The sequence below is a fragment of the Talpa occidentalis genome, unplaced genomic scaffold, assembly GCF_014898055.3.
Source record: "Talpa occidentalis isolate TD23 unplaced genomic scaffold, MPIMG_talOcc4v2.1 talOcc4.4, whole genome shotgun sequence".
Lineage (NCBI taxonomy): Eukaryota > Metazoa > Chordata > Mammalia > Eulipotyphla > Talpidae > Talpa > Talpa occidentalis.
Genome location: NW_023604295.1, coordinates 8,065,888 through 8,092,629, shown reverse-complemented (window position 1 = coordinate 8,092,629; position 26,742 = coordinate 8,065,888). Strand labels below are relative to the sequence as shown.

The following is a 26,742-nucleotide window of genomic DNA, read 5'->3' as shown; positions in this document are numbered from 1 at the left end:
TTCATGCTCCTGTCCTGTGGTGAATCCCCACCTGCCTAAACCATTGTAGGTCTCCTGGTTATTTTTAGGACAAGCTTTCTACTTTGTGGTTTTGTTAGGACAAAAGGAAACATATTGAATTAGCAATTTGCAAACACTTTTCTTCTAGAAGGCAGAGGCCACCCTCTGTCTCCTGGGCACCCCTGTGGACAGGCCCCACATTGAACTTTGCTGCGGGTGGGGTGGGGTGGGGCAGGGCTGGATCCCCATAGAGGCTTGCAGAAGTGTAGAGAGTGGCTGATGAATGTCACACCAGCTCTGTGTGAAGCACGGACGTTGGAGAAAAAGGGCAGTTTCTGTCGAAACTAACAGAGACGGATTTAAAAGCGAAGACTTTAATGTTCATAAAGCATCCAATCAATATGTCTAAATAGTTTTGTTAGGAGTCTCTCGAGGCATTCTTGTGTGAACTTATTTTCTTTTATGGCTTAATGTCGTAACCATTTACAGTGTGTGTCACCGCGGGAACAGTGTCCATGACTAGAAGTCACTGCTAGGCCGCCGCCCTCTCACCGTGTCCTCCACGGTACTGGAGTCTAAGGGGCACGGCTCATTCCAGGCTTCGAGCTCAGGAGGAAATGATTTTTAAAACCAGCAGGTTTCCCACCCAACTAGCCTTAGTTATGTCTTCTGTTTTTACCTTCTGTGTTAGTGCCTGGGGCTGCTAGAGCAAAGGAAGCAAGTGGCTTCTAACAACAGAAATGTGTCTTCTCACCTTCCGGAGGCCAGTGGTCTGGAATGCAGGCGTCTGCGGGGTGGGGGTGGGGGGCTCCCTCTGAAACCTGCAGGAGGGTCCTCTCTGGCCCCTGTCTGCCTCCGGGTGGTTTGCCAGCAACCTTTGCTGATGGGTGCCTTGTAACTGCGTTCCTATCTCTGTGTCTCTTCTCTTCCTCTCCAAGCACCCCCATACTGGATTAGGGACCCCCCTACTTCACCGTGCCCTTGACTTGCCTTTACTTGTTCCATCTGCAATCAGCGTATTTCAAACCAGGCCCCATTCTGAGGTACTGAGAGTTAGAACTTCAGCCTGTTCTTTTGAAGGGACCCAATTCATCCTCTAACAGACAGCAAACCCCGGTCATCATCTCCGTCACTAACCACTTGCCTCCCCTCTCTCTCCATGCTCCTCCCTGCTACTCGGGTTGTCGCCTTTCCTCTATCCCCCAACCTCTATCCAAATAACCCGCCTTGGGTTATTTGCAGTTCCTCTGAGTTCCAGCTCTGTGTTAGTTTTTAATTTCATCCCTGCTGACTGATCCCTTTGTCACATTATGTTTCAGTCCTTGCTGATGGTCCCGTCTTCCTGGCAGTCATCCGTCCTCACCTTCTAGAAGCAAACTTTCATCAAGCTGCAGTCCCTACAACCTCCACCCTTGCGCCCTGTTGGTTCCTTCTTTACCTATAGCGTGAATCCCAAGTTCCAGCCCCTGCATGGGGGGAGGGGACAGAGTTGAGGGGCTCTGTGATTAGTTCCTGAGCTAAGTTCTGGTTTCTCTCCCACTACCATTTGCATCTTAAGGTGGGCTCTCCGTCCTCTGGGGGGCCTGCTGGGGCCCCTTGCTTCCTGCTGCTGTGCTGGGCCTTCCCTCGAAGCCACTGCAGTTTGCTCCTTCTGTGGAGCCTGCCCTGATCCATCCAGTCTGCAACAGCCCGGCCCCCTCCCCACCCCGTCCACCTCTCATACTCCATGAGATGCCTTTGCCCTCCGCGCACCCGAGCTCATGTCCTCACCAATTTGTAGCACTATTTAGAATAGATATAATCAGGTTTCAGTTATTTCAAAACAAAACAAAACACTCATCCATGCCTGTCCTGATATTTCACAAATGGTGGGGACTTAGCTCAGGTCTTGGTGGGAAGCTCTAGCTGCCCTTCTGGGGCTTTGCCATGCTCCAGGGGTTTCCTGTGGACATCAGCGCACCGAGCCCTGTGTGACACCTGAGTTAATCAGTACTCTGGAATAAGCCTTTATCTAAAGTCAGCCTCGGGTTTATTGCGGTTTATTTTTAACTTCCTGATGGATTGGCCAGAATGGTTGGAAAGAATTTCCCAGAGGTTTTGGGACAGACTGGATACTGGTGACCCTTGTGTTAGTTTCCTGGCTGGTTCAGAACAAGAGGTTCATTGTCTCGGTTCTGGAGGCCAGGAGGTCCAAAGTCAGGTTGCTTCAGGGAGCGACTTGCTTGTGGCAGCACCACCCCAAACTTCCCATGACTTCCCCATGTGTGCCTGTGCCAGATGTCTCCTTTCTATAAGGGCCCACCCTGCCAGCCTCACCTTAATTGATCCCATCAGTGATGACTTTCCAAAGATGGTCACATTCTGAGGTCCTGGGGACTTCAGCATGAATTCTTTGTGATTGGTTCAACCTGTAGCAAGTACTAAGTTGTGTTGAGCATGGGGCACTTGCTGAGGTGAGGTGGATGGGACGCTGATATTTGCCAGGTTGGAGGGAGGTATCCTCAGGTGAAGGTGTTGATGACAGGGACAACCATGTTTGGCCACACTGTGCCCCTCTAGTCCCTGGGAAAATAACTCCAGGTTGGTCTACGAGCTGTCCACCACGTGCTGTCCATGCACTGCCAGCAATTAACCAATATGGAAACCTGAAGCTGGTGGCCAGGGTGGAGTGACCAGCCTGGCCTGGGGAAGGAGGCTCTGGGCACCCTGCTTGCTGGTCAGCAGAGATGGGTAGGCCCTCTCGGAGGGAGGGAGCTTTTAAGATCTCAGAGTTAAGGACCTGGCAGCAGTCACATCTGTATTGAGCTAATATTTAAACTGTAACTCGCCCTTTTCTGTTTACTCTGCCAGCCCGGCCCATTTCTCCCTCTGTTAGCCGAGTTCTGATCGACCATGTGATTGAGCTGCTTCCTTTGTGCCTGGGCAGCTGGCCCCAGAGCTCATCAGACAGTGCCATGCTGGGGAGATGTGAAAATTGTGCATTGAAGGTGGACAGTGTGCGCTGTCAGATGACTTGGTTTTGTTTTTCTTGGTTACTTTGAATGACCTGATTTACAGTCATCCAATAACCCTCTGGGTAGCCGAGTGTGGGCCCTAATCCAGCTCAAATGCCCCCTCTGCAGAGCAGAAAGCAGCTTCGCTGTGGCTTGAGAGTCAGTCCCAGGCTACACTGGGTCCCAACTGGACAACCAACAATCTGTGTAACCAGGAGTTACCCCTCTTGTCAAACAGGAAAATAATAGGCTCTTCTTCATAGAATGGTGGAGGTGACAGAGACAGGGCAAGCACAAAGTCTTGGGGAGCATTGCTTGCCAAGTGCTTAATATGGGGGGACTAGTCCTGTCTGAGCTTCCTGTGCCTTTGGCGACTGTGGCCTCTGTGCTTTTTTTTCTTTGTGCTGCACACTGGGCAAAGAAATGCAAATTGTCCAAATAGCTCATTCATTTTATGCTTAAAGACAATCAAAGTAGATCATTTAAGCCACTAAATGGTCCCCAGCCAGTTTGAATATTCAATCTTATGTTGTTGCTCAGAGAGCTGTCTGCATTGACTGATTGATGGATTGATTGATTGATTGATCTGGCATCCACCACTTGCTTGTTGTTTGCCTGATTACAACATAAATTTTTACATTGTTCATACTATCAGTTAATCTTTTCTTTATGTAAGGACAAAAAGGTGTTCAGCATAGTGAGATTATCACATCTTTTTTTTTGTTTTTAAAGATTTATTTATTTATGCAAGCACTGGGGTACAGTCAGAAGTGCAGAAGGGTGAGACAATTCACCGGAGACAGAGCGGGGAGCAGAACAGGCAGATCTACTGAAGTACACTGCTGAGGGGAGCAGCTGGTGGCAGGAGAGGTCTGCGCGCCATGTGGGACCCTCGCCAGTGGTCAGGGATTGAACCGGCGCTGCAGAGGCTGCGAGCAGCTTTGCAACCCAGTGCTCAACGGCTGCGCCACCGGGGAGGCCCATGAGATTATCACTTCTGATCCACTTTACAAACTGATAGTGAGAAAAGTTTTTTGGTGATGGACAGAGACAGGACGTGCTACCAATAATCATGTCTACTATAAAAGATGCTCAAAAATTCCCAGCCTGATTTTGACATAATCAAGCTCCACTTACTTTGATGTAAGAAATGAATAACTGACACTTGACCCAAGTTCACAGTAGGAGATCCTAGTGAGATGAGAATCATAAATAGAGAAATAATTCCAATCACAGGTCCCGTGACACCAAAAATAAAGGCATCCCAGAATTTTAAGTGTATGTTCAAGGTTAGTGAGCATGTTCTTTTAAGTGAGAAACACTCCTTTGAAGCCTATGATAATCTGCTCTCTTGAAATGATTCTTTTATTAGACTTGACTATATAAATATTCATGTTGCTGTGTGTGTATATTTCCTATTGTTTCATTAGATTTTTTTTTTGCCATTTGAATAGTAAAAAATATTGCTGTTGAACAAAATTGCTGTTGTTGAACAAAATTTTTAATTCTTGGCCAAACAGATTAACTTATTCTTCACCAAAAATATTACCTTTACACAGGCGGTTGGCTAAAGATGAATAAAAAGTCTATCTTTTAAAAGAATTCTGACTGTTAGACTACTGGATAGAATCCAAATAACTGGTCCAGTCTGGGGGTTTCCCCAATGATTGTCGCTCTGGGAAGTCCCCAAGCTCCTATTAAATACAATTTACTTCCTCCCATTAGTGGAAATATATGTAAACTCCTAGCCTTTTTAAAGAGTTCCACTGTCAGAGGGACTAAGCTAAGAACTCATTTTCATATAATGAGAAAGATTTGAGATAAAACAAGAAATGTTTTAATTTAGACTTTTATTTTTATTTATTTATTTTTTGAAGATTTATTTTATTTTTATGCATACAAGAGCTGGGGTACAGGCCAGAGGTGTGGTGGGGGGTGGAGGGAGGATTCACCAGAGACAGAGTGGGGAACAGAACAGGCAGATTGACCGAAGTACGCTGCTGAGGGGAGCAGCGGGCGAGTCAGGAGAGGTCTGCTGCGCTGTGTGGGTCTCTCCCTGGCCAGGAATTGAACTCATGTTGCAGTGGCTGCGGTTAGCTTCGTAGTTTGCATCTTAACTCCTTGCGCCACCAGGGAGGCCCTAATTTAGCCTTTTAAAATCATTCAGATCTTATTTAATGATTTGAACAGTATTGATTTAAAAGGGTTGGTTTCTTTTTTTTTTCCCCCTATAACTGATTTAGATAATGCTACTCTGCAGCTTGATACTAAACTATATCAGTGGAAACAACAGCCTATTTAGGGATGGGGGTGCCATTTCTCATTTGCAAGAGTTTTAAAAGGCCTCTTTAAGGAGGATGATTCCACAAACCACCTGTTTCTTCTTAGCACCAGCTTGTGACCCTTTTCTTGCAGACACCTTTCTGTCTGCCATTCGGATGATGACTGTTCACCACAAAGGACTGTTTTGTTTTGTTTTTAGATCGAATATTCAAATTTTGGCAGAGTTTTGACAGGAATTTGCTTCAGGAAATTTTGGGGGGTCCACCCTTAAGGTCTCTTTCCTTTTTTTTTTTGTTCCTCAAACTTTAAATGTTGAACAAATGGTAAAGGGTAGAAAGTGTTTTTATCTGATATTTCCTAAACTTTGTGCCTCACTAAAAGCACCTGAAAGGGAAAAAAAGACCCGCGTGGAAATGCAAACAAAATGGCGGCAAACAAAATGGCGGCCTCTTTCAGATAAACGGGAAGTAGACATCTGAACTTAAGACGCAAAAGATGTGATTATTTGTAGGAAGGTTGGTAACTTCAGATTGTAAGCATATTGAAATTCATAAGTGGGGGGCACAGGTGACGGCGGTGAAAAGAAACGCAAAGGTTGGAGTTGAGTTAACTTAAGGCACGTTACTTACAGTCGGAACTGTGCGTCTCCCTCAGGTTTATCGTTCCCTTCTTGTTACTAAAATCTGTGAGAAGTTTTTTCTTTCTCTTAATTTTTTGAAGAGACTAATCGTTTATATCATCTTTTTAAGGTAACACTGGCTTACAGCCCTATATGATTTAGAAATAGAGGACCCCACCCATCATGTTCTATGAGTAGAAGTTTTACTGGATGTTGTGAACTGAGTTCTTTGCGTCGTTGCTCCTCAAACCCCAGATTCTGTAGCTCTGAATGTGACTATCTGTGATGAGAGTCCCTTCAAAAAGGTTGTTACGTTTTTCATTTTTAAACCAGGTCACTAGGGTGGGTCCTGATCCAGTCCCACTGGTGTCCTTATAAGAAAAAGAAATTAGGACACAGTCGTGCCCAGAGGGTATACAGGAGAGCACACCGCAGGAGCAACTGAGCTAAGGAGAGGTGCGCACCTGGACACCTCGATCTCGACTTCGGGATCCCGGAACTGTGAGAAACTGATGTCCCCTAGTGCTTAGTTATGGTGGCCCTAGTGAACGAATAAACTGGGAGATAGTAGTTACAGTGATTGGAGAGCAACCTGGATTAAAAAGAAATTCAGTGCTCAAGTGTGATGATGGATTCACCTGGCTTTCTCCAAACAGCCCCCACCTGACCCAGCAAACACATACACATGCAAACACACGCACATACTCACACCTCCCACCGAGTTTCCCGATTACCTGCTAGTGAACTCCTTGCCCTTTCTACCAGCACTATCTGCTGTCATGGGAGCTGGGCGCTCTGCATTCTGGGTGGGTGGAGGGTGCTGGTGTCATTACTGGAATACAGGAGCTGCTTTCTAGACGGACACCCCACTGTGCCCATGCCCATGTCAGAGCTGTCTCCCTTTCCTTAGGAGCACAGGCACTGGGCTAGCCCTGATAGTTAAGGGGTGATTTAAAGATGGGAAGCCTTTGTGCACCTTTGTGGGGAAGCCACCGCAGAACTCTCTGGAGCGCCTGGAGTGCAAGGGTCACCAGCAGTCCTTGAGGCTGGAGACAGGAGGGGGAGAAGGATTCCCGTGCCTGGTTAACCTTAACACACAGCTCTGATTTCCACTCTCCTTTCTTGGAACAAGTGCGTCTCCTCCTCCTGGACTGTGCCCCTTCCCCACTGTGGGGTGGGGTAGGGTGGAGGTGGGTGGGAGGGTAGGGGTGCTAGTGAAGTCTTTCGCACTTTGAATAGAGTATCCTTCTGCCCCCTTCTCTGTGGGGGTTTCTATGAAATACCCCACTGTCCTGCAATCCTTACTCCCCCCCCTTCCCTCTCCTTCCACCTCCCCTCACTCCCCATTAGCTCTGTCTACACAGATCATTTATATCCTCGTTCTCTGTGCTGTCACTATTGTTTGCTCAGTTTCAATTACAGCTGCACAGTCACTGTGTTGCAAGCACGCTTCCCTTGGCTCCACGATCTCCCCCGTGTATGGATGAATGGCCTGAGATTAGTTGAGGCTGTTTTTTGCCTGGGATTCTCAGTTCTGGGACTCTGACCTTGCTCTGGTTTCCAAAGGCATGGTTTTCTTTCTTGCTCCACATTTGTATGATTGGTAATCGACACAGCTTGCCAGTGAGAAAGTGAATCATTTCTTCACTCATTCATTCATTCCCCAGACTTGTGTTGGATGCTCCATCACAGGTGGACAGTGCACTGGGTCCTGGACTGAGAGGGTCAGTGACTCAGCCCAAGCCAGAGCCAGTACTGGGCTCCAACACAGTGCCCATTTGCCACTGTGGCTGTTGGACCCGGATAATGAGCCTTGGTCCCCATGGAGATGAGCTGTGTGAAATGCACATCAGCCTTCAAAGACATAGTATAAAAAAAAAAAAAGAATGTAAAATATCTCATTAAGAATGACTCACAATGGCCAGGGTAGAGCAACAACTTAAATGTTTATTCGACTCATGAATGGATGAAGAAAATGGGAGATGTCTGTATACTTGATTCAGCTATCGCCAAGAAGGGACTCCTGCCACTTGCGATGATACAGATGAATTTGCCATGTGAAATAAGCCAAACGGAGAAAGTCAAATACTATATGATCTACTTACGCGTGAAAACTTAATTTAAAAAAGGCAAACTTAGAGTAGAACAGAGGTTCCCAGAGGTTGGGTTGTGGGGAGGGAGAGAGCGAGTGGGACCAGGGGAGGGGTGGGGTAGAAAGTAGAACCACTGGTTGTGGGAGGTGGGAGTCATGGGGAGTTCATGTCCAAAGGGTGTGGAGTTTCAGTTTGGAAAGATGACAACAGTCCGGAGATTGGAAATGGTGATGTTTGCACAGCAATGTGAATGTGTTAACAGGGCAGGGAGAGGGGCACCCCAGAACCCCCAAACCTGCCCATTCTAAATAGGTTTGCCATCCGCTGCATTAAGACAAAACACACTCCAGTGCCTAAGACCGTCAATGAAAGGAACTTTAATACAATTAGTGTGCAGTGCAGGGAAGACAAAGATTAAAGTTTCTAAATCAAGCACCACAAGTTACCCATCCCCTCGCGGGCAAATGACCAGCCAAACAGAGTTGGCCCATAGCAAGGCCACGGAGGCCTGAAAGCCTGCCACAAGTCTAAGGCACCTTCTGGTGGGGACCCATGGGGAAGGGGCAGAAGCATCTAGACAAGTCTGGAAAGAAAAGAGCAAAATCCAAATCAAAGCTGCCAGTGTTAACCTCCCCATCGGTCTCTCACCCACAACTCTTTCCACCAGGCCAAGACTAAGAAGTCAGCAGTTTCCCCACGTGTCTCTGCCCCAGGTGCCTCCTGCAGGTCTCCTGGCTCCCCATCCCCCTCCTTTCTTCAGTCTTCCCTCCCTATTTCCCTGCTCAGCTCCACCCTTCCGTGGGTGGGGCAGGGAACTGGAATCTCCTGTTTTCCTGAGGACCACCCTGTTAGAAATGTACTTAATGCCTCCGATTTATACACTTAAAGGTGGTTGATTTCATATGAGATAACTTTTACCCAAATGAAAAAATTAATAAAGAAGGAATGAAAACATAAGGACTTACTATTATGTGAAAACATTTAAAAAATAAAACTTCGACTAAAAGCAGTTGGGCTAAAGGAAAATCATAGAATGTGAGCTAGTCAAAATATAATTTTGTTCAAAAAAATAGGCAGAGGGGGAGGTGGGATAGGGGTTGATGCCAGATCATAAAGGATTCTTAATTGGTCAAGGAACTGAGTTTATTTGAAAGGTCTCTGAGCACAGAAGAGGGTGGTACCCTTTCTTAGGAAGAAACTTTTGAGGTGTTGATGTGGAGACTGGAGAGGGCACCCTGGGAAGCCCTTAGCTGGGCATGTCAGGGAGGGAACCTTCTGGAAGATTACTCAAAGCCCAAGTGGTTAAGCAATGAGAAGCGTACAGGGGCTACACCAGGAAGTACTGTGCCATCCAAAGGCAGTCTTGTATTTATTTAGAGTCATGTACAAAGGTGGGGCAAGATTCCTGCATGTACATTTGTGGGATGCAATGTGATGTAAGTTAGGGTAGTGTGACCAGAGGCAATCTCCTGAGGGGGGGGGTCCATTGTTCCCACTAGTCAAAGCATGTTATCTCTATATTCTTACCTTTCTGCTAATCTTTTCAAGTAAGGTATTTTAGCAGGTCTTGCTTAATCTGGCCAAAATATCTACCTGCTGTTTTCAGCAGATACTGGTTTCCCAGTGTGTCCCTCATACCAGGACTTTTATCCTTGGTGAGAAGCCTCCTTCCTGCCTGATTGTATGTTTAGCTGACCAGCAAGAACTCTGGGTTCAGAGACAATAGCCCCCAGAACAAAGAGGTCTCAGTGAGGGGCAGTTGCCTTTGAGGCAGAGCCCTGATGACTGCCATCTTGGAGGGGGTGTGTTAGTGTTATAGGACAGGGAGAGGGGCAGCCCAAACCTTGCAAACCTGCCTATTCTAAATGGGTTCTGCCATCCGCCGCATCAACACAAAACATATGAGACTTTAATGGGAAGGAACTTTAATACAATTAGGAAACAATACAGGAAAGGCAAAGAGTCTAGTTTCTAAATCAAGCACCCAAAGTTACCCGTCCCCTCGTGGGTAAAAGTCCATCCATATGGGATTGGCGCAGAGCAAGGCCCCAAAGCCTGCCACGAGTCTAAAGCATCTTCCAGTGGGGACCCACAGAAAAGGGTCAGAAACAACCAGACAGGCCTGGAAGGAAAAGAGCAAAATCAACATCAAGATAAAAGTTGCCATTGTCACCTCCCCACGGGTCTCACCCACATCTGTGTCACCCCGTCCACGACCAAAAGACAAGCGCAGTTTCTTCACGTGTCTCTAGGCTCCATGCGCCTCCTCCAGGTCTCCTGGCTCCATCCTGCTTCCTTCCTCAGTCTCTTCTGCAGCTTCTTTTCTTCCTGCTCAGCTCCACCCTCCCTTGGGTGGGGCAGGGAACCTCCCCTTTTCCTGGGGACCACCCTGTTACATTAGGAGGGTTGGGGTGCAGGCTCTCTACGTTGGTGTCCAGTGGTGGTGGTGGGGAGGTTGGTATTGTCAGCGAGTTGGAGTTGACAGTGATGGCTGGTGAGGGGAAATGGTTCAGAATCCACCCATTTCTTTTGGTTTCTATGGGTCCATCTGCTTTGAGGTGACATAGTTGACATCCTCTGTGGTCACCGAGTTCTCTCCTGGATCATTAGAAATGGGATACAATTGAAGAGAACGGAACAGTAGAGACTGCTGGGTTGCCAGAGCCAAATGGAATTTGGGACAATTGTTTGTTCAGTTTTTTAAACAACAATATTTGTCGATCCAGAAACCAAACCTTGTGGGGAATTAACGAGGGTCTCAAAAGAAATTTGCCATCTCTTACCAAGTCGGGCCTTGTCTGCTCCCAAACCATAGAGAAATGATTTTAGCATCAGCTGTTTAAATTCAGACCTCATTCTCTCCCCTTAAAATTCCCGAGTTTTGGTGAATACCGACCGAGCAGGGAATCTGGGGCTACTCTTACCCTGGTGGATAATATGTCCATTTGATGACAAAGGGAACATGCCTCTCTTTAACTCGGTAGATGGGCTTTTGCTAAGAATTCAACAATTGCAAATCCTTACAGCCCAGACAGTCTACCTTGCTGTCTCAAAATTCTGTCTTGCATTTTTCCTCCCTGGCAGGAACCAGCTTCTGGTTTCCCACCAGCAGGGTGTTTCTAGGGTGTCAGGACGTGATTTGTTTTTTGAATCAGAGCTGGCATCAGGCACAGAGAATCCCAGTGACTTCAGAACTCCACTGTGTGTGTCTCTGTGTGTGTGTGTGTGTGTGTGTGTGTGTGTGTGTCCCAGCCCCTCAGGGGAGCGGTGACCTTATTTTTTTTCCTAAATGAGAGTTGAGCTCTTTGCCCTTACCCAGCTCTTGTTCTGCTCGTGGCGCCAACATGGGTCCTAATGAGCTCTGTTGTTTAAAGTGGGGAAGGAAACTTTTTTCCCTCATTTACCAAAAGATAGATTTTAGCGGGCAGCAGCGGGAGGGCAGCCGGCTGGGAACCAGGGGTCAGAAGCTGTCGCTGGCTGTTACATAAATAGCAGCAATTAATGGGCCCCTAGAAAAGATAGTAGTGTGCCTGTGCCTCTTGCATGGCGTCTCTGCGAGTCAGAACAACCCTGAAATTAATTACTAAGCCGGCAGAGGATTATTCTCTACTTTCTGTTAAATATGTTTCAGCCACACAGGGGCACGTTCCACTCGGGTGCATTGACACATATCATTTCTTTGGAAGAAGGCGTGAAACCAAATTATTTTCAAAACTTCCCACCGGGTCATGCTAATCGCTGCCGTTTCAGCCCCTGTGCAGGAATTCAGGCTTGGGCGGTAGCCTGAACCGGAGCCCGTGGCCCCTGGTGTTTCCCTCTTGGCTTATTTTGGGGGGATTTCTCCCCCCAGCTTACTCCTGTTCGACTCATTTCATCCAGTGTCGTCACCTGCATTTTATTTTTATGATGAGATTTACGAAGCAAGCTGCTTTATCATGACTAGTACCTTTCATAAAGTTTCTGCCTTCGTCTGCTAGAGCCGGTGTAATGAAAATGCCACAGCCGGGTGGCTTAAACAACAGAGATTTATTTTCTCACCGTTCTGGCCTGGAAGTCCACCATCAAGGTGCTGGCAGGTCTGGTGTCCCGAGGCCTCTCTTGGTGGTTTGTGGCTGGAACTCCTTCTCCGGGGTCTTCCGTGTGCACACCTGGAGCTTCTTCCTCTTTTAAGGGCACCAGTCCTAGTGGTTAGGGCCCCATCCCTAAACATCCTCACTTAGCTTTAATTATCTCTTTAAAGGCCCTAATTCCAAACACAGATATGTTGGAGCTTAGGTCTCTGGTGCGTGAACATGAGGGGAGACAAAATTCAGTTCTAATGGGTTTGTCTCTAGCTAATAGAGTTTTTTCCTTCCATCCACATGCGCGTTCATTCATTTGTTCATTCATTCTAGAGGTGTTTGGGTGCTGTGTGTGGACCAGACATTCTGGACAGCCTTGTGGTCCATTAGGTAGGAGCGAGGGGTGGGTGGGTAGAGGAGGACCACAGTTGGGGTTCAGGCCACCTAGGCAGGGAGGTGGTGTAGGCTGAGCTGGGGGCCCCAGAGAGGAGCAGGGGGAGGCAGTGCAGGTTGGAGGGCCCTGTGTGCAAGTATGTGGGGGGTGTGCACAGGTGTGTGGGGGTGTGCTCAGGCCCGTCTGAGCTCCGTGGGGGGTGGTGGACACATGAGCATATGGCGGTCACAGGGTTCACGGGTGGCCGTGGGGGAGATGGACAGCACCTCCCTAACATGAGGGGCGCACAGAGGGTGTCACCTCCTGGACTAAGTGGTCAGGAGGACCTCAGGGGCCCTGGGCAGGACTTCAGGGAAGCTGGGGATGGGAGGGGAGACAGTGGCTTGTTTCTAGTCTCTTTTGCACAAAACATGCAATCCTATACATGAACACTTGCTGAGGGCTTCCAGCAATCTTGCCAGTGCTAAACACCCTTCCTGGGTGTCTTCATTTATTTTTCCATGAGGTAAACTACTTATTCCCCTCTGTTTTTTGAGAAAAAATGAGGAAACTACAAGTTCTCTGCTGCTGCATGGCAGAGACAGGCTTTGAAGGAGCCTGAATGCCCTGCCCCCACGCCATGCCTCCCCCACCACCAGCGGGGAGGGCAGCGTGAGGAGGGAAAGGAGCAGCAAGTTTTGACTGGCCTTTGGTTCTTACTTAAAATTTCACTCTCCAGCAAGGTGCTGAGTTGGGTAACAGAGACCACAGACCCGCTGGAGTTCAAGGCCAAGGTGCCAGTGGGGTCACTTTCAGATGAGGTCTCCCTCCATGGCTTGTAGCTGGCTCTTTGCAGGGTCCTTACATGATCTGATGTGACCTTTCTTCTGCATGCACTGGGGAGGAGGGGTTTGGGAGGTTAAAGGGGGGTGGTCGTAGGAGGAGGGCAGAGAGAGGGAAGAGGTAGGTTTGGTTTCTTTCTCTTATATGGATATGGATCCTATCAGATTAAGACACTACCTTTAAGACCTAGTTTAAATGAAAATGCATACATTGTGCAAAAATGAAAAATGATGTAAGAATTATATAAAATAAAATGTTAATTTAAAAAAAAAAGACCTAGTTGAACCTAATTACCTCCTAAAGGCACTGTCGCTAAATATAGTCTCATGGTGTGGTGGTGGTGGTCACTGTCTCCACAAATAAACATGTTAGGGGGAGGGAGAGACACAGTTCAGTCCACAACAGATGATAACCTTGAACCACTAAAAAGAATTTGAATAATCCTCACAAGAAGGTCTGAAATTCCTCATGTCTCAGCATGTAGAGGGTATTTTAGGTACTTAGAAATGTTTGCTGATGAAGATAAGATTCAATGGCATTTAACATGCAGCATTCAGTACAAAACCAAAGTCTTCTGGAAAGAAACTTTTTTGGGCTATTGCCTAAGTAAAAAGAAAATTCACTTGAGCAGGGCTTCCCCTTGCATTGTGATTGTTTAAAACATTACAGTGTAAAAGCACTTGGGTTAAATAGCAACCGTGAACTTGCGGAAACACAGCCTACATCGTATAAGACATGTACGTGATGTTCAAGGCTTGTCTCTGTGATCAGCCCTCTTCTTCCTCTTAGTTGTATGGAAGATCCATTTTACACCTGTCTTTTCATTTGGGAGACTGGCTGCATCTACAATTCTTTTTTTTTTTTTAAAGATTTATTTATTTATTTATTTATTTATGTGTACAAGCACTGGGTACACAGAAGCACGGGAGGGTGAGAGGATTCACCAGAGCCAGAGCGGGGAGCAGAACAGGCAGACTGAGGAAATACACTGCTGAGGGAGCAGCGGGCGGCAGGGGAGGTCTGCGTGCCATGTGGGACCCTTGCCGGCGGCCGGGGATTGAACTGGCGCTACAGAGGCTGCCGGCAGCTTCGCAGCCCAGCGCTCAACCGCTGCGCCACCAGGGGAGGCCCTGCATCTACAATTCTTGATGTGTTTCAGAATAATGAATTTTCAAGGCAGTGAAGGGTGATCCAGGATGAAGGGATGAATTTGAAATCCTGTTAACTCTGATCCTATGTAGGCAGTCTCAACTAAGTCAATATTTAAAGAAGATGAGCTAGAGGCTAGACTGATATTAAACCACTGCCTTGGGATTTAAAAGTAAGTCCATTCCGGAGAGTTTGAAACATTGCAATGTGGCCTGGACTTTTTTTTTTTTTTTAATATGCTTAAACTGTGGGTCCAGGAAAAGCACCCCCATAACTGCCACCTAGTCATTGGAGAGGAAGAAACCCTTTTAGCTTCAATGGCTGGTCTAATAATTAAATTCACGTAAGATAGCTTAACAGGACAAAAAAAAATTAGTTTTATTGTACAAGAGCCCTACAAAAACATGGGGTTCCCCAACAGGCAGATGGGGTTCATTTGTCATCCTGAGCCAGGGAGAAAGGGTGAGGGGTCTGGGGCTGGAAGAGAAGGAAGACATTCTCAGGAAGATGGGCAGAGCAAATATTTGGTAAACAAATGTTTGCCACATCCAGGAGACAAAGGACACAGGGTAGAGTGTCAACAAACACGCCTTGTTAATTCCCCCCCAGTCTAGTACATTTAGCTCCTATTCATTGTGGTTAATTCTCCTGATCCTCTGGCTTCCTGGGATGGGCAGCTCTCGCTAAATTACTTCAAGCAGTTGAGGTAGAGGTAAAGAAACGCCTCTTGAGTCTGCTGGGAGCAATTTTCCTACCAAAGTGGTATATTTAGGGGACAGCCTGTTCTGTCCCTCCACTTTCTCTTAGTGCCTCTTGTTTTTACCTTCAAGGGGTTACCTCCTCTTTTTTATGAGCTTCACTCTTTGAAAGTTAACTTGATGATTTTATCCATCATTGATCTTTTTTTTTATTTTTTATTTTATTTTTGGTGCGTCGGGGTGATCTCGGAAGTGGGGTGGGCTTGCCATCCTGTGAGAAGGGCAATTTCTTAATTAGTGAGAAAAGTTGATGAATAATCTGCTTGAACCATGGTGGACTGAAGCTGTATTATTCTCGGTCTATTAATCTTCCACCACTGCAAGACTTGGCTTTCTAACTTGGAAATATTGGGGACAATCTCTGAGAACAGAGTCCTTTGTAAAATTTTGGTAGGTTTACAAGTTGGATCTGTTGCAAACTCAAGTCTTTTTATTGACTTTTCCAAAGAAAATTGCTTTTTTTTTCTTATAAAGTGAAAATTTCAAACTAAATAAAGATGTGAATACGACTACAATGTCTGCCTGATGTCTTGTGAATGTTGCAGGCAGAGGTGATGTGGAAGTTGCAGTGACACCTGTGAGCCATGAAATCATCAAAGCTTCCTCCATTCTTTATGATGAATGTGTTAGTGAATGACCGAGGGGCACACAGGGACCCCAAACAGTTAAGGGGAGCACAATTTAAAGGGATCTGGCCATCTGTATATATACACAAAGGCAAAGCTTACTCTGAGTGTGGTAGATCTTTAATAGAATTAGTGTGCATGGGGAGAGAGGAGAAAAAAAGAATATTCTTCAACCCAGGAAAACACCCCATATTACTCATCCCCTGTGGGCAATGCCCAGCCAAACAGGGTCGACCTGAAAGGGATGAAAAGGACCAGCAAGTTGGGGACAGAAGGAGAGACACAAAAAATACAAAGCAAGCGAAGAGCTCCTCACTTTGCCTCTCACTTACGCCTCTACATGGTCTCTCTTCCACGACTGTCCTCCAAGTCACCTTTTCCAAGTCCCTGGGTGCAAGTTAAAGCAGGAAAGGCAGTAGCCCTGAAGTCCACCTGCCTCCTGTGTTACAGAGCTGCACCTGACAGCTCAGCTCTAACCCCAGTCCCAGTAGTTGCCGGCTCAAGAGTTCAAGGTGACTGACTGCATGTAAGTGGAAAATGTGGCACTGCCCCTCCCCTTCCATGGAAATGCTTTCTTTCAATTCCTACTAGGACCCTGCAGATTCCAGTTAATTAATAATCAACAAATGAATCTTTTGGGGGTGCTACTCTGTAACTAAGATCGAAAATTGTTTTTCTTGGCATACATTGAGGATGATATCCAGGCTTAATATTCCCCTCACATCCCCTCCTCGTCCCTCAAACACTCAAGGACCAAATTGGGAGTTCTAGTCTGGTTCTTGGACTTGGTCCTCAGTGAGCATGTGCAGCTTGTTTTACTCTTTAAAATTCTCGTGATACAGCAGTTTATCTTTTCATGAGAAACCCGTGCTCGTACCAGCGTCACCACAGAATCGTGTTAGATCTGTTCTGCCTGCAGGTCTCTGATTACTGTTCAATCAGGCACCTCCCTTTGCTGTTCATCGATTGCCTTTTGCTTAATTTCCCATCCGGGTTTCCCATTTCATTTGTTACAGATGCAGTTGGCTAAATGGTTCTGTGTAATCAAGAATGACATTCTGTTTTCAATTTTGTCGAGGCAAGGCTTGCACATTTAGGGGGTGAATGAAAACAATTGCTGTGAGGAGCTGAGTTTGAAAGTGGAGAGGTGGCTTCGTCAGGAACCTACCCCAGGAGAGGTCGATAACGGTTTTCATGGAAGATGCTCAGAAGCCCTGGAAGGGGGCCCAAGACAACCAGTGACCACTGTGCACGTGTCAGTTTCCTGGGTCTTTGTACCAATTGCCACAAACATGGCTTACAGCAAGAGACATGTGTTGTCTCAATGTTCTGGAGGTCCGAGTCCAAAATCAATTCCGTTGGACCAAAATCAATGTGTGGACAGGGTCGGGCTCCTCCTAGGGCCCTGGGGGTGCCCCTCCTTTGCTCCCTTAAGCTCCTGGCGGCTGATTCCTGGCCGTGGCTCGGTGGCTGCTGTCTGCCTCCTGGCTCCCGCCTTCTCTGTGCTTCTGGGAAATCTCCCACTGCCTCTATTTTATGAGGACACTTGGGATGAGATTTAGGCTCCACCCAGATAACCCAGGTTAATCTCTCCTCAAAGTCTGTCCCTTTTTCCAAACAAGGTCAAATTCATACTTCCAGGGTTTAGGTCTTAATGTCTTTGGGGGGCCATTATGTAACCTACTACAGGCAATTAAAGAGCTAAGTAAATTATCTTAATAATGATTGTGTGCTGTTAAAAAAGGCAGATCATATTACTGCCAGGCTCTTAAACTGTTGTTTATTCATAGTACTTGTAAGAATTTCATTGCCAAAGGGTGCAATTTTTAAAACATTACAACAGACTCAAGCAAAGACAGAATCTAATTATACTTTTCAGCATTCCTTTCTCACCAGCCCTACAGGAGAATGAAGACGTCTGTCTCTATTTGTCTGTCTGTCTATCTATTGATCTATCTATCCACTCACCCACCCACCCACTCATCCATTTATCGTCTATATCTGTTTATTTTCTATAGCTATCTCTCTCATCTATCAGTCACCTATCATTTATAACTTTATCTAGATACATGTGGATGTATCTATTTTTTCTTTTGATCATGAATGAGTACAGTTTTTACAACTTTTAGTCCAGCATCTACTGAACTAGTTGAATCGAACTACAGCCAGGGCATAACCTAGGACATAACGAAGACATCGGCCTGGGCAAGTCCCTGGCAGTGAGGTGTATGGGGTGAGGGCTGTGCCTCCTGCCGTGTGTCTGGTCTCTTTGGTTGCTTCTTGGTCTTGTCTTTGGCTTCAGGGCCTCATAATTGCTATTAAAATGGGTGGTAAAAAGGTACAGACATTTAATTAAAGGATACAGAAATTCTGGAGATGTGAGTCCAGCCTGGTGGTTAGGGCAAACAATACTGCATTGTATATCTGAAGGTCGCTAAGAGGGAAGATCTTGAAAGTTCTCTGCATGCATGTGAATTTGTGACTATTTGTGGTGGTGGGTTAACACCACCAAATCCAAGAACCAGCAAAGGAACTGTCATCATTTATGTGATAAATACATATATGCAGTCATTATGTGATATACCTGAAACTATCAGTTTTTTTGTATGTAAATTATATGTCAACTTAAAATTACACTAGATTCCCTTTATCCATGGGGGATATATTCCAAGTTGCCCCAGTGGAGACCCAAACAATGGGGAAGACCAAACCCTATATATGATTCCTATCCAAAACTAATCACAAAACCATGATTAGTTTAATTGATAAATTTGGCACAGTAAAAGATTTACAGAAACAAATAATAAAATAAAGCAGAACAATATACTGTAATAAAATGATACGAACATGGTCTTGCTCTCAAAATATCTTACTTTGCATAATATTTTTGGACCCAGGTTGACTGAGGGTAACTGAAACATGGAAAACGAAACTGTGGATAAGGTGGCGATGACTATAATTAAAAAAACAAAACAAAACAAAATGAGATTCTGTTCTCCAGAAGAGGAAATAGATTAAGCTGTTGGCAGCTATTTTTGCTTGAACAGTTTTAAAAAAGGCTCATTGATTTGCTCCATTGATGACCTATTGGCCACTCACTGCTGATGAAGTGCGGTGTGTGCTGGAGAGAGGGGTCCCTGCATTAAGTGCTTTAAATGGTGTTGGGGTGATTGGCATGGTGAGAACAAAAAGAAGGGGAATTAAAAGGGAGTCTGTCTAGAAGGGGGGTGGGCGTTGAGTTAACATCTGAAGGACTGGGGGTCTTGAATGGGTGAAGGGGTTACTGGTGAGTGCTTGGAGAATAACCAAATGCATATGCTGGGAGAGTAAGGGGGAGCTTGGATATGGAAGGGCCAGTGGGATGCTTGAGTGCTGGGCCCAGGGAATGGAGCAGCAGCAGTGAGTCCGAAGCAAGAAATCAGAGTTCCAGATCCACTAATTTCGAGACAGAGCTTAGAATGACTTTGAGGGGCCCAGATGAGCCTGGGGAGGGTGGAGGGGGAATGTGGGTGCATCATCCCTAGCCCAGAAACACTGATGCTTGAGATGTGTAAGATGATGCCTTCTTAACCTTGGTGCTTCTATTTCTATCAAGCCCCTGGCAACTGGTCTCATTACTATGCAAATAATAATAACAACTTGTTTTATTACTTTGCAAATAATAATAACAACCATCACTTACACAGCCTTTACTATGTACCAAACATTTATTAATTTGATCATGAACTAATGTCATGAAACTAGAGTCGGCGTTGTCACTGCAAACTTGTGTATATGTGTATCTATTTGTCATTGGTCAACCACTTAATGATTGAGCTATGTCACACCACGGTATTAATACACTGAGTGGCATTATTAAACTGTACAAAAAATATTTACAAAAAAAAGGAAATAAATACAGGTGTGAGGCCTCTGTTTCTGTTCCGTTGCAGGGATGCCCGGGCCTCTCTTAGAGACAAGTATGTGGGTGCTCGCAGAGGAGGTTCTGAATGAACCAGGCTCTTGGTGTGGGAGGCAGGAAGGGAGGAGGAGGCAGGAGGGCAGTTTGCAGACGGAACTGTCATGGTGTCCAAGCTGGTCAATGGGAGAGAGGAGGAAGAGGAAAGAAAAGGGCAGAAGCTGGCGTGCGTGGGGGCTGGGGAGAGGAGAGTTGACAGCCCCGGAAGGGAAGGGGTGCAGATCTGGGTGGAAAAGACAATCTCCCCTTCACTTCTCTCACTCAGGCCTTTCCTCTCGTCTTCCCTTCTTCCCTTGCCTGGCTCTCCATCCCTTGTACCTTTCCCTTGTCCCAGGCTAGAGGGTCTGCACATGGGGTGTGTTGATTGCAGGGGTGGGGGGGATGACCCAGAAGGAGCGGCCTGGGGGTGGTTGAGATGCAACTGTGGATCAGCAGTGAGACTGGTCCTGAGTGGGAGGAGAGTCCACCCTCCTGTGATCCACCAAGGGCAAGAGGGAAAACTTGCAGCCAGAGCAGCCGGGCCTGGGGGCCTGGAGCAGGGCAGAGGAGGGCAGGGAGGCAGGACAAGAGCCCTCCTCCCCTGACCCCACCCTAGCCGCAGGTATGGCTGTGTCACAAGTGGACGCCTGGGATCCCAGCCTGGGGGTGACGGTGAGCCCTGAGAGAGGGTGGGGAGGAGACCTTTGCTGGAGGAGAGCTTGGCATTTCACTCTACCGAGAGTCAAGCATAACACTGACCTTCCAGTGTCTTCTTCCTCCTTAAAAACGGAATCTTTTGATCTTTGCAATGATACAGTTTTCTGTTCTCCCTTGGCACTATTTTATATAGGTTTTCTTCTGTAGCTGTGTATTTTCCTAGGTTCTTGGAGAGTCAGGGAATAACCTTTGCTGCCATGTCTGACGACAGCCATATCTGGATGTCTCCCTAGGTGGCCATAAAAGTCATTGATAAGAAGAGAGCCAAAAAGGACACCTATGTCACCAAAAACCTTCGGCGGGAGGGACAGATCCAGCAGATGATCCGACACCCCAACATTACCCAGCTTCTTGATATCTTAGAGACAGAAAACAGCTACTACCTGGTCATGGAGCTGTGTCCTGGGGGCAACCTGATGCACAAGATCTACGAGAAGAAGCGTCTGGAGGAATCGGAAGCCCGCAGGTACATCAGGCAGCTCATCTCTGCAGTGGAGCACCTGCACCGGGTGGGAGTGGTCCACAGGTAAGGGCTCACCTTGCTTTTGATTGCTTCTCTCTGCCCAGTGGGTGTCATGGTGCTCAGCGTGCTTCCTACAAAGCCAATTCATTGTACCTTGTTTTACAATTCTTCCATGTTTTTGCTCAATAGAATTGTTTTGTGAGTTGGGTTGCTGCCAGTGTGGGGTCAGAAGAGGGGTCTCGAAGCCAGGGGGCTTGAGTTTGTGTCCTGGCTCTACTCTTTAATAGTGGTGTGATCCTAGGCAAGTAACTTAACCACTAGGGACCTGTTTCTCTTCTATAAAATGGGAATAATATGAGAATAATATGATACTGATTTCAAGGTAGCTGTAAGGTAAGTGAGTTAATATGTGGGAAGAGCTTGAAACAGTGTTTGGTACATAGTAAAGGCTGTGTAAGTGATGGCTGTTATTATTATTTGCAAAGTAATAAAACAAGTTGTTATTATTATTTGCATAGTAATGAGACCAGTTGCCAGGGGCTTGATAGAAGCACCAAGGTTAAGAAGGCATCATCTTACGCATCGCAAGCATCAGTGTTTCTGAGCTAGGGATGATGCTTTCATTGTATCTGACTTACGTTATGGCAGTTGCTCAGTAGCTATTTTGTTCAATTGGATTGAGTCACCACTCCAATTGTGAAGTTGCCCTTGAATGTGAGGGGTATTCTCCATAAGCTAAACCAGTCTTCTGAATTATTATGAAAGTGAACCTTTTTTTAAAAACTGCCTGCTGCCTCCCAAGTAGGAGCTCCACGAGGAAAGTGAACAAATCTAACCTTCCTACATCGGTGGGGGGTGCCTCCTTTTAGTGCTGTACTAAAATAAAACAAAAATATCAAAGTGCCCTCCTTCTTCCCCAGAAAGTACTCACCTCAGCAATAAATGCATAGCTCTTCCCTCAAGAAATTGCAATCAATAATTACTCTAGGTTGTTGAGAAAAATTAGGGCTCATGTTTCATTGATTCTCATTCTGAAAAGCAAGGTCAAGGTATAAAATATGGTGTGTGTGTATACATTTCCATATGTACACACAGGTTTATGTATGCACGAATCTATTTGATATTTTTTAATGAGATAAAATTCACATATTGTAAAAATCACCATTTAAAAGTATGATTCAGTAGCTTATTTAGTATGTTTGCAAACCTGTGCAGTCATCACCACTATCTAATTTTAGAATATTTTCATCTTCCCTCCAAAGAAAGGCCATACCCATTAGTAGTCACGGTCTACTCCCCACTCCCCCCAGCCCCTGGCAACCACTAATTTACTCCCTGTCTCTGCGGATTTACTTTTTTCTGGACATTTCCTATCCATGGATACAAACAGTAGGTGGTCTTTTATGACTGACTTCTTCACCCAGCATGTTTCTAGGATTCAGCCCTGTTGTAGCAGCTGTGGTACTTTATTCCTTTTGATGACTGAGTAGTACTCCATTGTATAGACCAACCACGTTATCTCTTCACCCCTGAGGACATTTGGGTTGTTTCCACCTTTTGGCCATTGTGAACACGGCTGCAGCAAACATTACACACAAGCTATTGTGTGAATCTATGTTTTCACTTGTCTTGGAGAATTCTATCTTTGGACAGAGCATAATAACCCTTCAGAATTGATTTACTAGATCAAATAACTCTGTTTTGAGAAAACATATTTTTAAAAATTCAGTGTTATCTTCTGTTACCTTTTATCAGTTTGAAAGTCACACTGACCAGTGAAGAAAGCAGTTCTAGGCCTTTATTTTTATATTTTTCACATTTTCATTGAGCTAACATTGGTTTACAACACTGTCTATGAGGATTCACACCCCACACCACAACCACCACCAAACCACCCATAATCCTTCAATTACAGTCCCCTGGGCCCTCCTCTCCCTTTGCCCCCTAACCCTCCACCTTCTCCTCTGATCACCTCAGTTCTACACTTAGATTTCTAGGGCTTGTTTTGGTTTAATCTTGTCTATTCCTTTGTTTTGTTTCATTATAGTCCACATGAGTAAAATCATCCCGTATTTGTCTTTCCCCTCTGACTATTTTGCTTAGCATCATCCCTCTCCAGTTCCATTCATGTTAGATCTTTAATGAATAAAGCTGACTTTCTAGGTGGAGAAGGCGGTCTCCTTTGCCCGGGGAGGGTCCTGGGGGAAGCTCCATTCCCGGTGCCTCAGTGCCGAGACCCTGGGGGTGCGGGTGTCAGGGCTCAGAACCGTGACAAGGTGGCTTGGGGAGGAGCCTTTCCTCATTGAGCAAGAGGCCCCCTTGTATGTATTTTTAGTCACACATGTTGTCATGAAATCACACTTTATTGGAACTCTTTGAGATTAGATCTGCCAGGAAGGGAACATTCAGAAATTTTAAGTGAATAACACTATTTTTGGCTCTTCCCAACAATACCCCGGTGCAGCCTGTGGTGTCACAGCTCTGCCATTATTAGGAAGATGCTGGTCGCAAGCGTGCCTGTGTGTGCGAACACGACAAAGGCAAAGAGCTCATGAGTGAGTCAGCTGGATCACCCACTCTGCTGTCCACAGCGGAAGAGAGACGGGAGGAACAGCTGTGGGGTGAGGGGTGTGGGGTTGAGGGGGTGACTGTGCTGTGAAAAACCAGAGCCCTAAGCTGCTCCAGGTTCTGGGGGTGACACAGGAAACTTGAGTGCAAACTGCACTTCCCTGCCTGGCTTTCCTGGAGGAACTTCTCAACAACCCTTTTAAAGTAATTTGAACAAAATCCTATCCCTCTCAGCGCAATTACTGTCAGAATGTCAAAGGAATGAATCTAATAATGTTTTGATAGCAAAGTTGGTACGATTTTTCTCTCTCTGATCTCTGGCTCTCTTTTCTGCTTACTTCTTCCTCTCTCTTAGGAAATATATTCATAAGCCAATAGTGACAAAGACCCAGATCTCCTAAAGTTAGGGAAAATTGGAAATACAGGTATCCTTGGGGAGGATTCCTTCCTTTTTCTCTCTAGAAATCATGCTGCCTCGTGTCAGCACCCAGGAACAGAGGTGATGAGTGCATTGAGCTGTCAGTGAGGAACATTTGTTTAGAACATACTCATGGGGGGCCTCAGCTGAATGTCTTGACTGTCAGATTCTGCAGCCACTCGTTTTTAGCAGGCGTCTGGCTCACCCAGTGAGCTATTCATGGCACCTTTTCAGTGGTGGAGAATTTTCTCCTTTATGCTGAAAAGGGAGAATGAATCTCATAAATTACTTTGAGGTTAGATTTTTCAAGTGAGTAAGAAAGCATAATATTTCAGAGATGCTCAGGCGTCCCTTGTAGAAAGATTTCTGAGAAAATAGATTGGATCATCCATTAAAAATTGGGGATGAACTTTGATGGCTGGATATTATGTTGCTTTCAAGGACTTTTGGTGACCGGTGTCAGGAAAGGATTATAAACACAGTTTCTACCACCTCAGACTCATGAGAATGGCCCATTTCAAAAAGACCTGACACAAGTGTTGGTGAGGATGTAGAGAAAAAGGAACCCTCGTGTACTGTTGGAGCAGATGTAAATTCGCCCAGCCCTATGGAAAAGAGTATGGAGGTTTCTCCCAAAATTGTAAAAATTGACCCACCACATGACTCAGCAATTCCACTCTTTTTTTTTTTTTGAAGATTGATTTATTTGTTTGTTTATTTATTAATTTTATACAAGAACCAGGGTACAGGCCAGAGGCGCGGGAGGGTGAGAGGATTCACCAGAGACAGAGTAGGGAACAGAACAGGCAGACTGACGAAGTACACTGCTGAGGGGAGCAGCGGGTGCAGCAGGAGAGGTCTGCTGCGCCATGTGGGACCCTCATCGGCTGCCCGGGATCGAACCAGCGCTACAGAGGCTGTGGACAGCTTCACAGCGCGGCGCTCAACTGCCTGTGCCACCAGGGGAGACCCAACAATTCCCCTCTTAATATCTGTCAGAAGAATGCAAAAACACTCATTTGAAGGGATCCCTGCACTCCTAGTCTCACTGCAGCTCTATTTACAGTAGCCAAGTTCTGGAAACAGCTAAGTGCCCAAAGACAGATGAGTGGATTAAGACGATATGGTGTATGCACACAGCGGAACACTACTCAGCTATAAAGCTGAGATGAAATCTCGGCATTTGCATCAACATGAATAGAACTGGAGGGGATGATGCTAAGTGAAATAAATCAGGAGAAAGACAAATACTAGATGAGTTCACTCATGTGTGGCGTATAAAGAAACAAAACAAAGAAACTGAAAAAACAAACCCTTGAAATCTGACTGTAGAAATGAGGCTCCGGAGGGGAGCAAAGTGAGGGGGTGCCCAATGCACTCTGGTGGAGGACTTGGGTGCCTTGGTGGTGGATGTATGTGGTTCTATGCACCTGAAGAGGTGTGGACCTACTCCCTGAAGTCATATTCAGTGTTGTAAACCAACCTTATCTAAAAAAATGATGCAGTTAAAAAAAAACATAGTTGCTGATTAGGCTTTTCCTTTATTCCCTATGTTTTCCTCCATTTATGTCTAGCAGTGCTCACATTTTCTGTGATAGTAAATGTAAATATTTAATTATCTACCCAGAGCTATTTAAATATTATTTAAAGGAAACCAATCATTAAAAATCATGTAAATATTACAAGGAGGAAAAAAACAGGAGACTGAACTTCCATAAGGCTGATTCCCTTAGCTGGCAAAGAACTTCATTTTAAATGACACCTCTTGTAGCCCTTCTGTCTTTTGCTACAATAGGGCGATTGTCAGGTTTTACAAAGGTGGAGCACGTCTAACTTCTTTATGCCTCCATTTTAGGTCTGCCTGAGTCATTCGCCTTTAAAATATAACAAGTGGGCCTTTTTTCTTTTTCTTAAACGTGCTCACCCAGCAGGATGCCTGAATCTGTTGATTTGCCTATTGTGCAAAGAACCCCCCGACTCTCCCTGCCAGTCACCCGGAACCCTGATTCTGCCAAGAGGCTCATTTGAGATTCTTCTGTTCCATTTAAAAGCACAAAGTTCAATCAAAGTCTACAGACAACACATACGGTGTCACATGGTGGTAGTGGTGACAATGCCGCGTCCCCAAGCAGGAAGAGACAAGCCTTGGAGCTGGCAGGACTTAGGAGAGACAGGACCAAGGGGGGCCGTGTGCCCCTGCCTGGACGTGCAGCCACGCTGTCTCTCCCTGGCCAGGGCCTTTTCACTTCTCAATGTTAGAAATGGGCCCTCGGCGCTTCAGTGGAAGGCAGTGAAGCCGGGTCCCTTTGTGCTCTCCGGCATGGCCAGAAGCAGGCTCTCTGTGCTGGCGGGTGCAAGGCTGCATTGACTCTTAGGTTTCCTGGGAGAGGGCAGTAACTTTTGCTTATGTGCAGGGACTGTTGGAAATCCCAGGGCCGTTTACTGAGTATATGTCTGCAGGCACTGCTTGTGTTCTGCTGGGTGCCTTGCTTTTAGTTGGGGTTAAAAATATATGATTGGAAGTGTGAGATGTGGAAAAGTTCTAGTCCCACCAGTTCATGGAGTGGGATGCACAGTGTTCAGCAATGTGGATACTAAAGCTAGACCCCCACACCCACAGGGACACAGGGAAAATGGTTTATCCACTTCGTGTAGTGGGTGTGAGGATGAAAGTAGTTGGTTTATGTAAAGTCCTTAAAACCAAGCCACTTAGGAAGTATTGAGTACGAGCTCACCGTCATTATTATGAGTCTGCCACCTTCACTGAATGTGTGGGAAACTGGGCCTTAGAGTTCAGCTCACCCGCTGGTCCTGGCTCCAAGCACACTTCCTCCAGGAGGT

At 46.0% G+C, this 26,742-nt stretch overlaps 1 protein-coding gene across 1 annotated transcript in view; it reads left to right on the top strand.

Annotated features, from left to right (window-relative positions):
- HUNK (hormonally up-regulated Neu-associated kinase) overlaps positions 1–26,742 on the top strand; it is a 99,228-nt gene that overhangs the window by 16,628 nt on the left and 55,858 nt on the right. Inside the window, exon 2 of the mRNA XM_037525035.2 lies at positions 20,686–20,978. Within this exon, the coding sequence (XP_037380932.1) occupies positions 20,686–20,978 (293 nt within the window). The remainder of the gene's footprint in view (positions 1–20,685; positions 20,979–26,742) is intronic.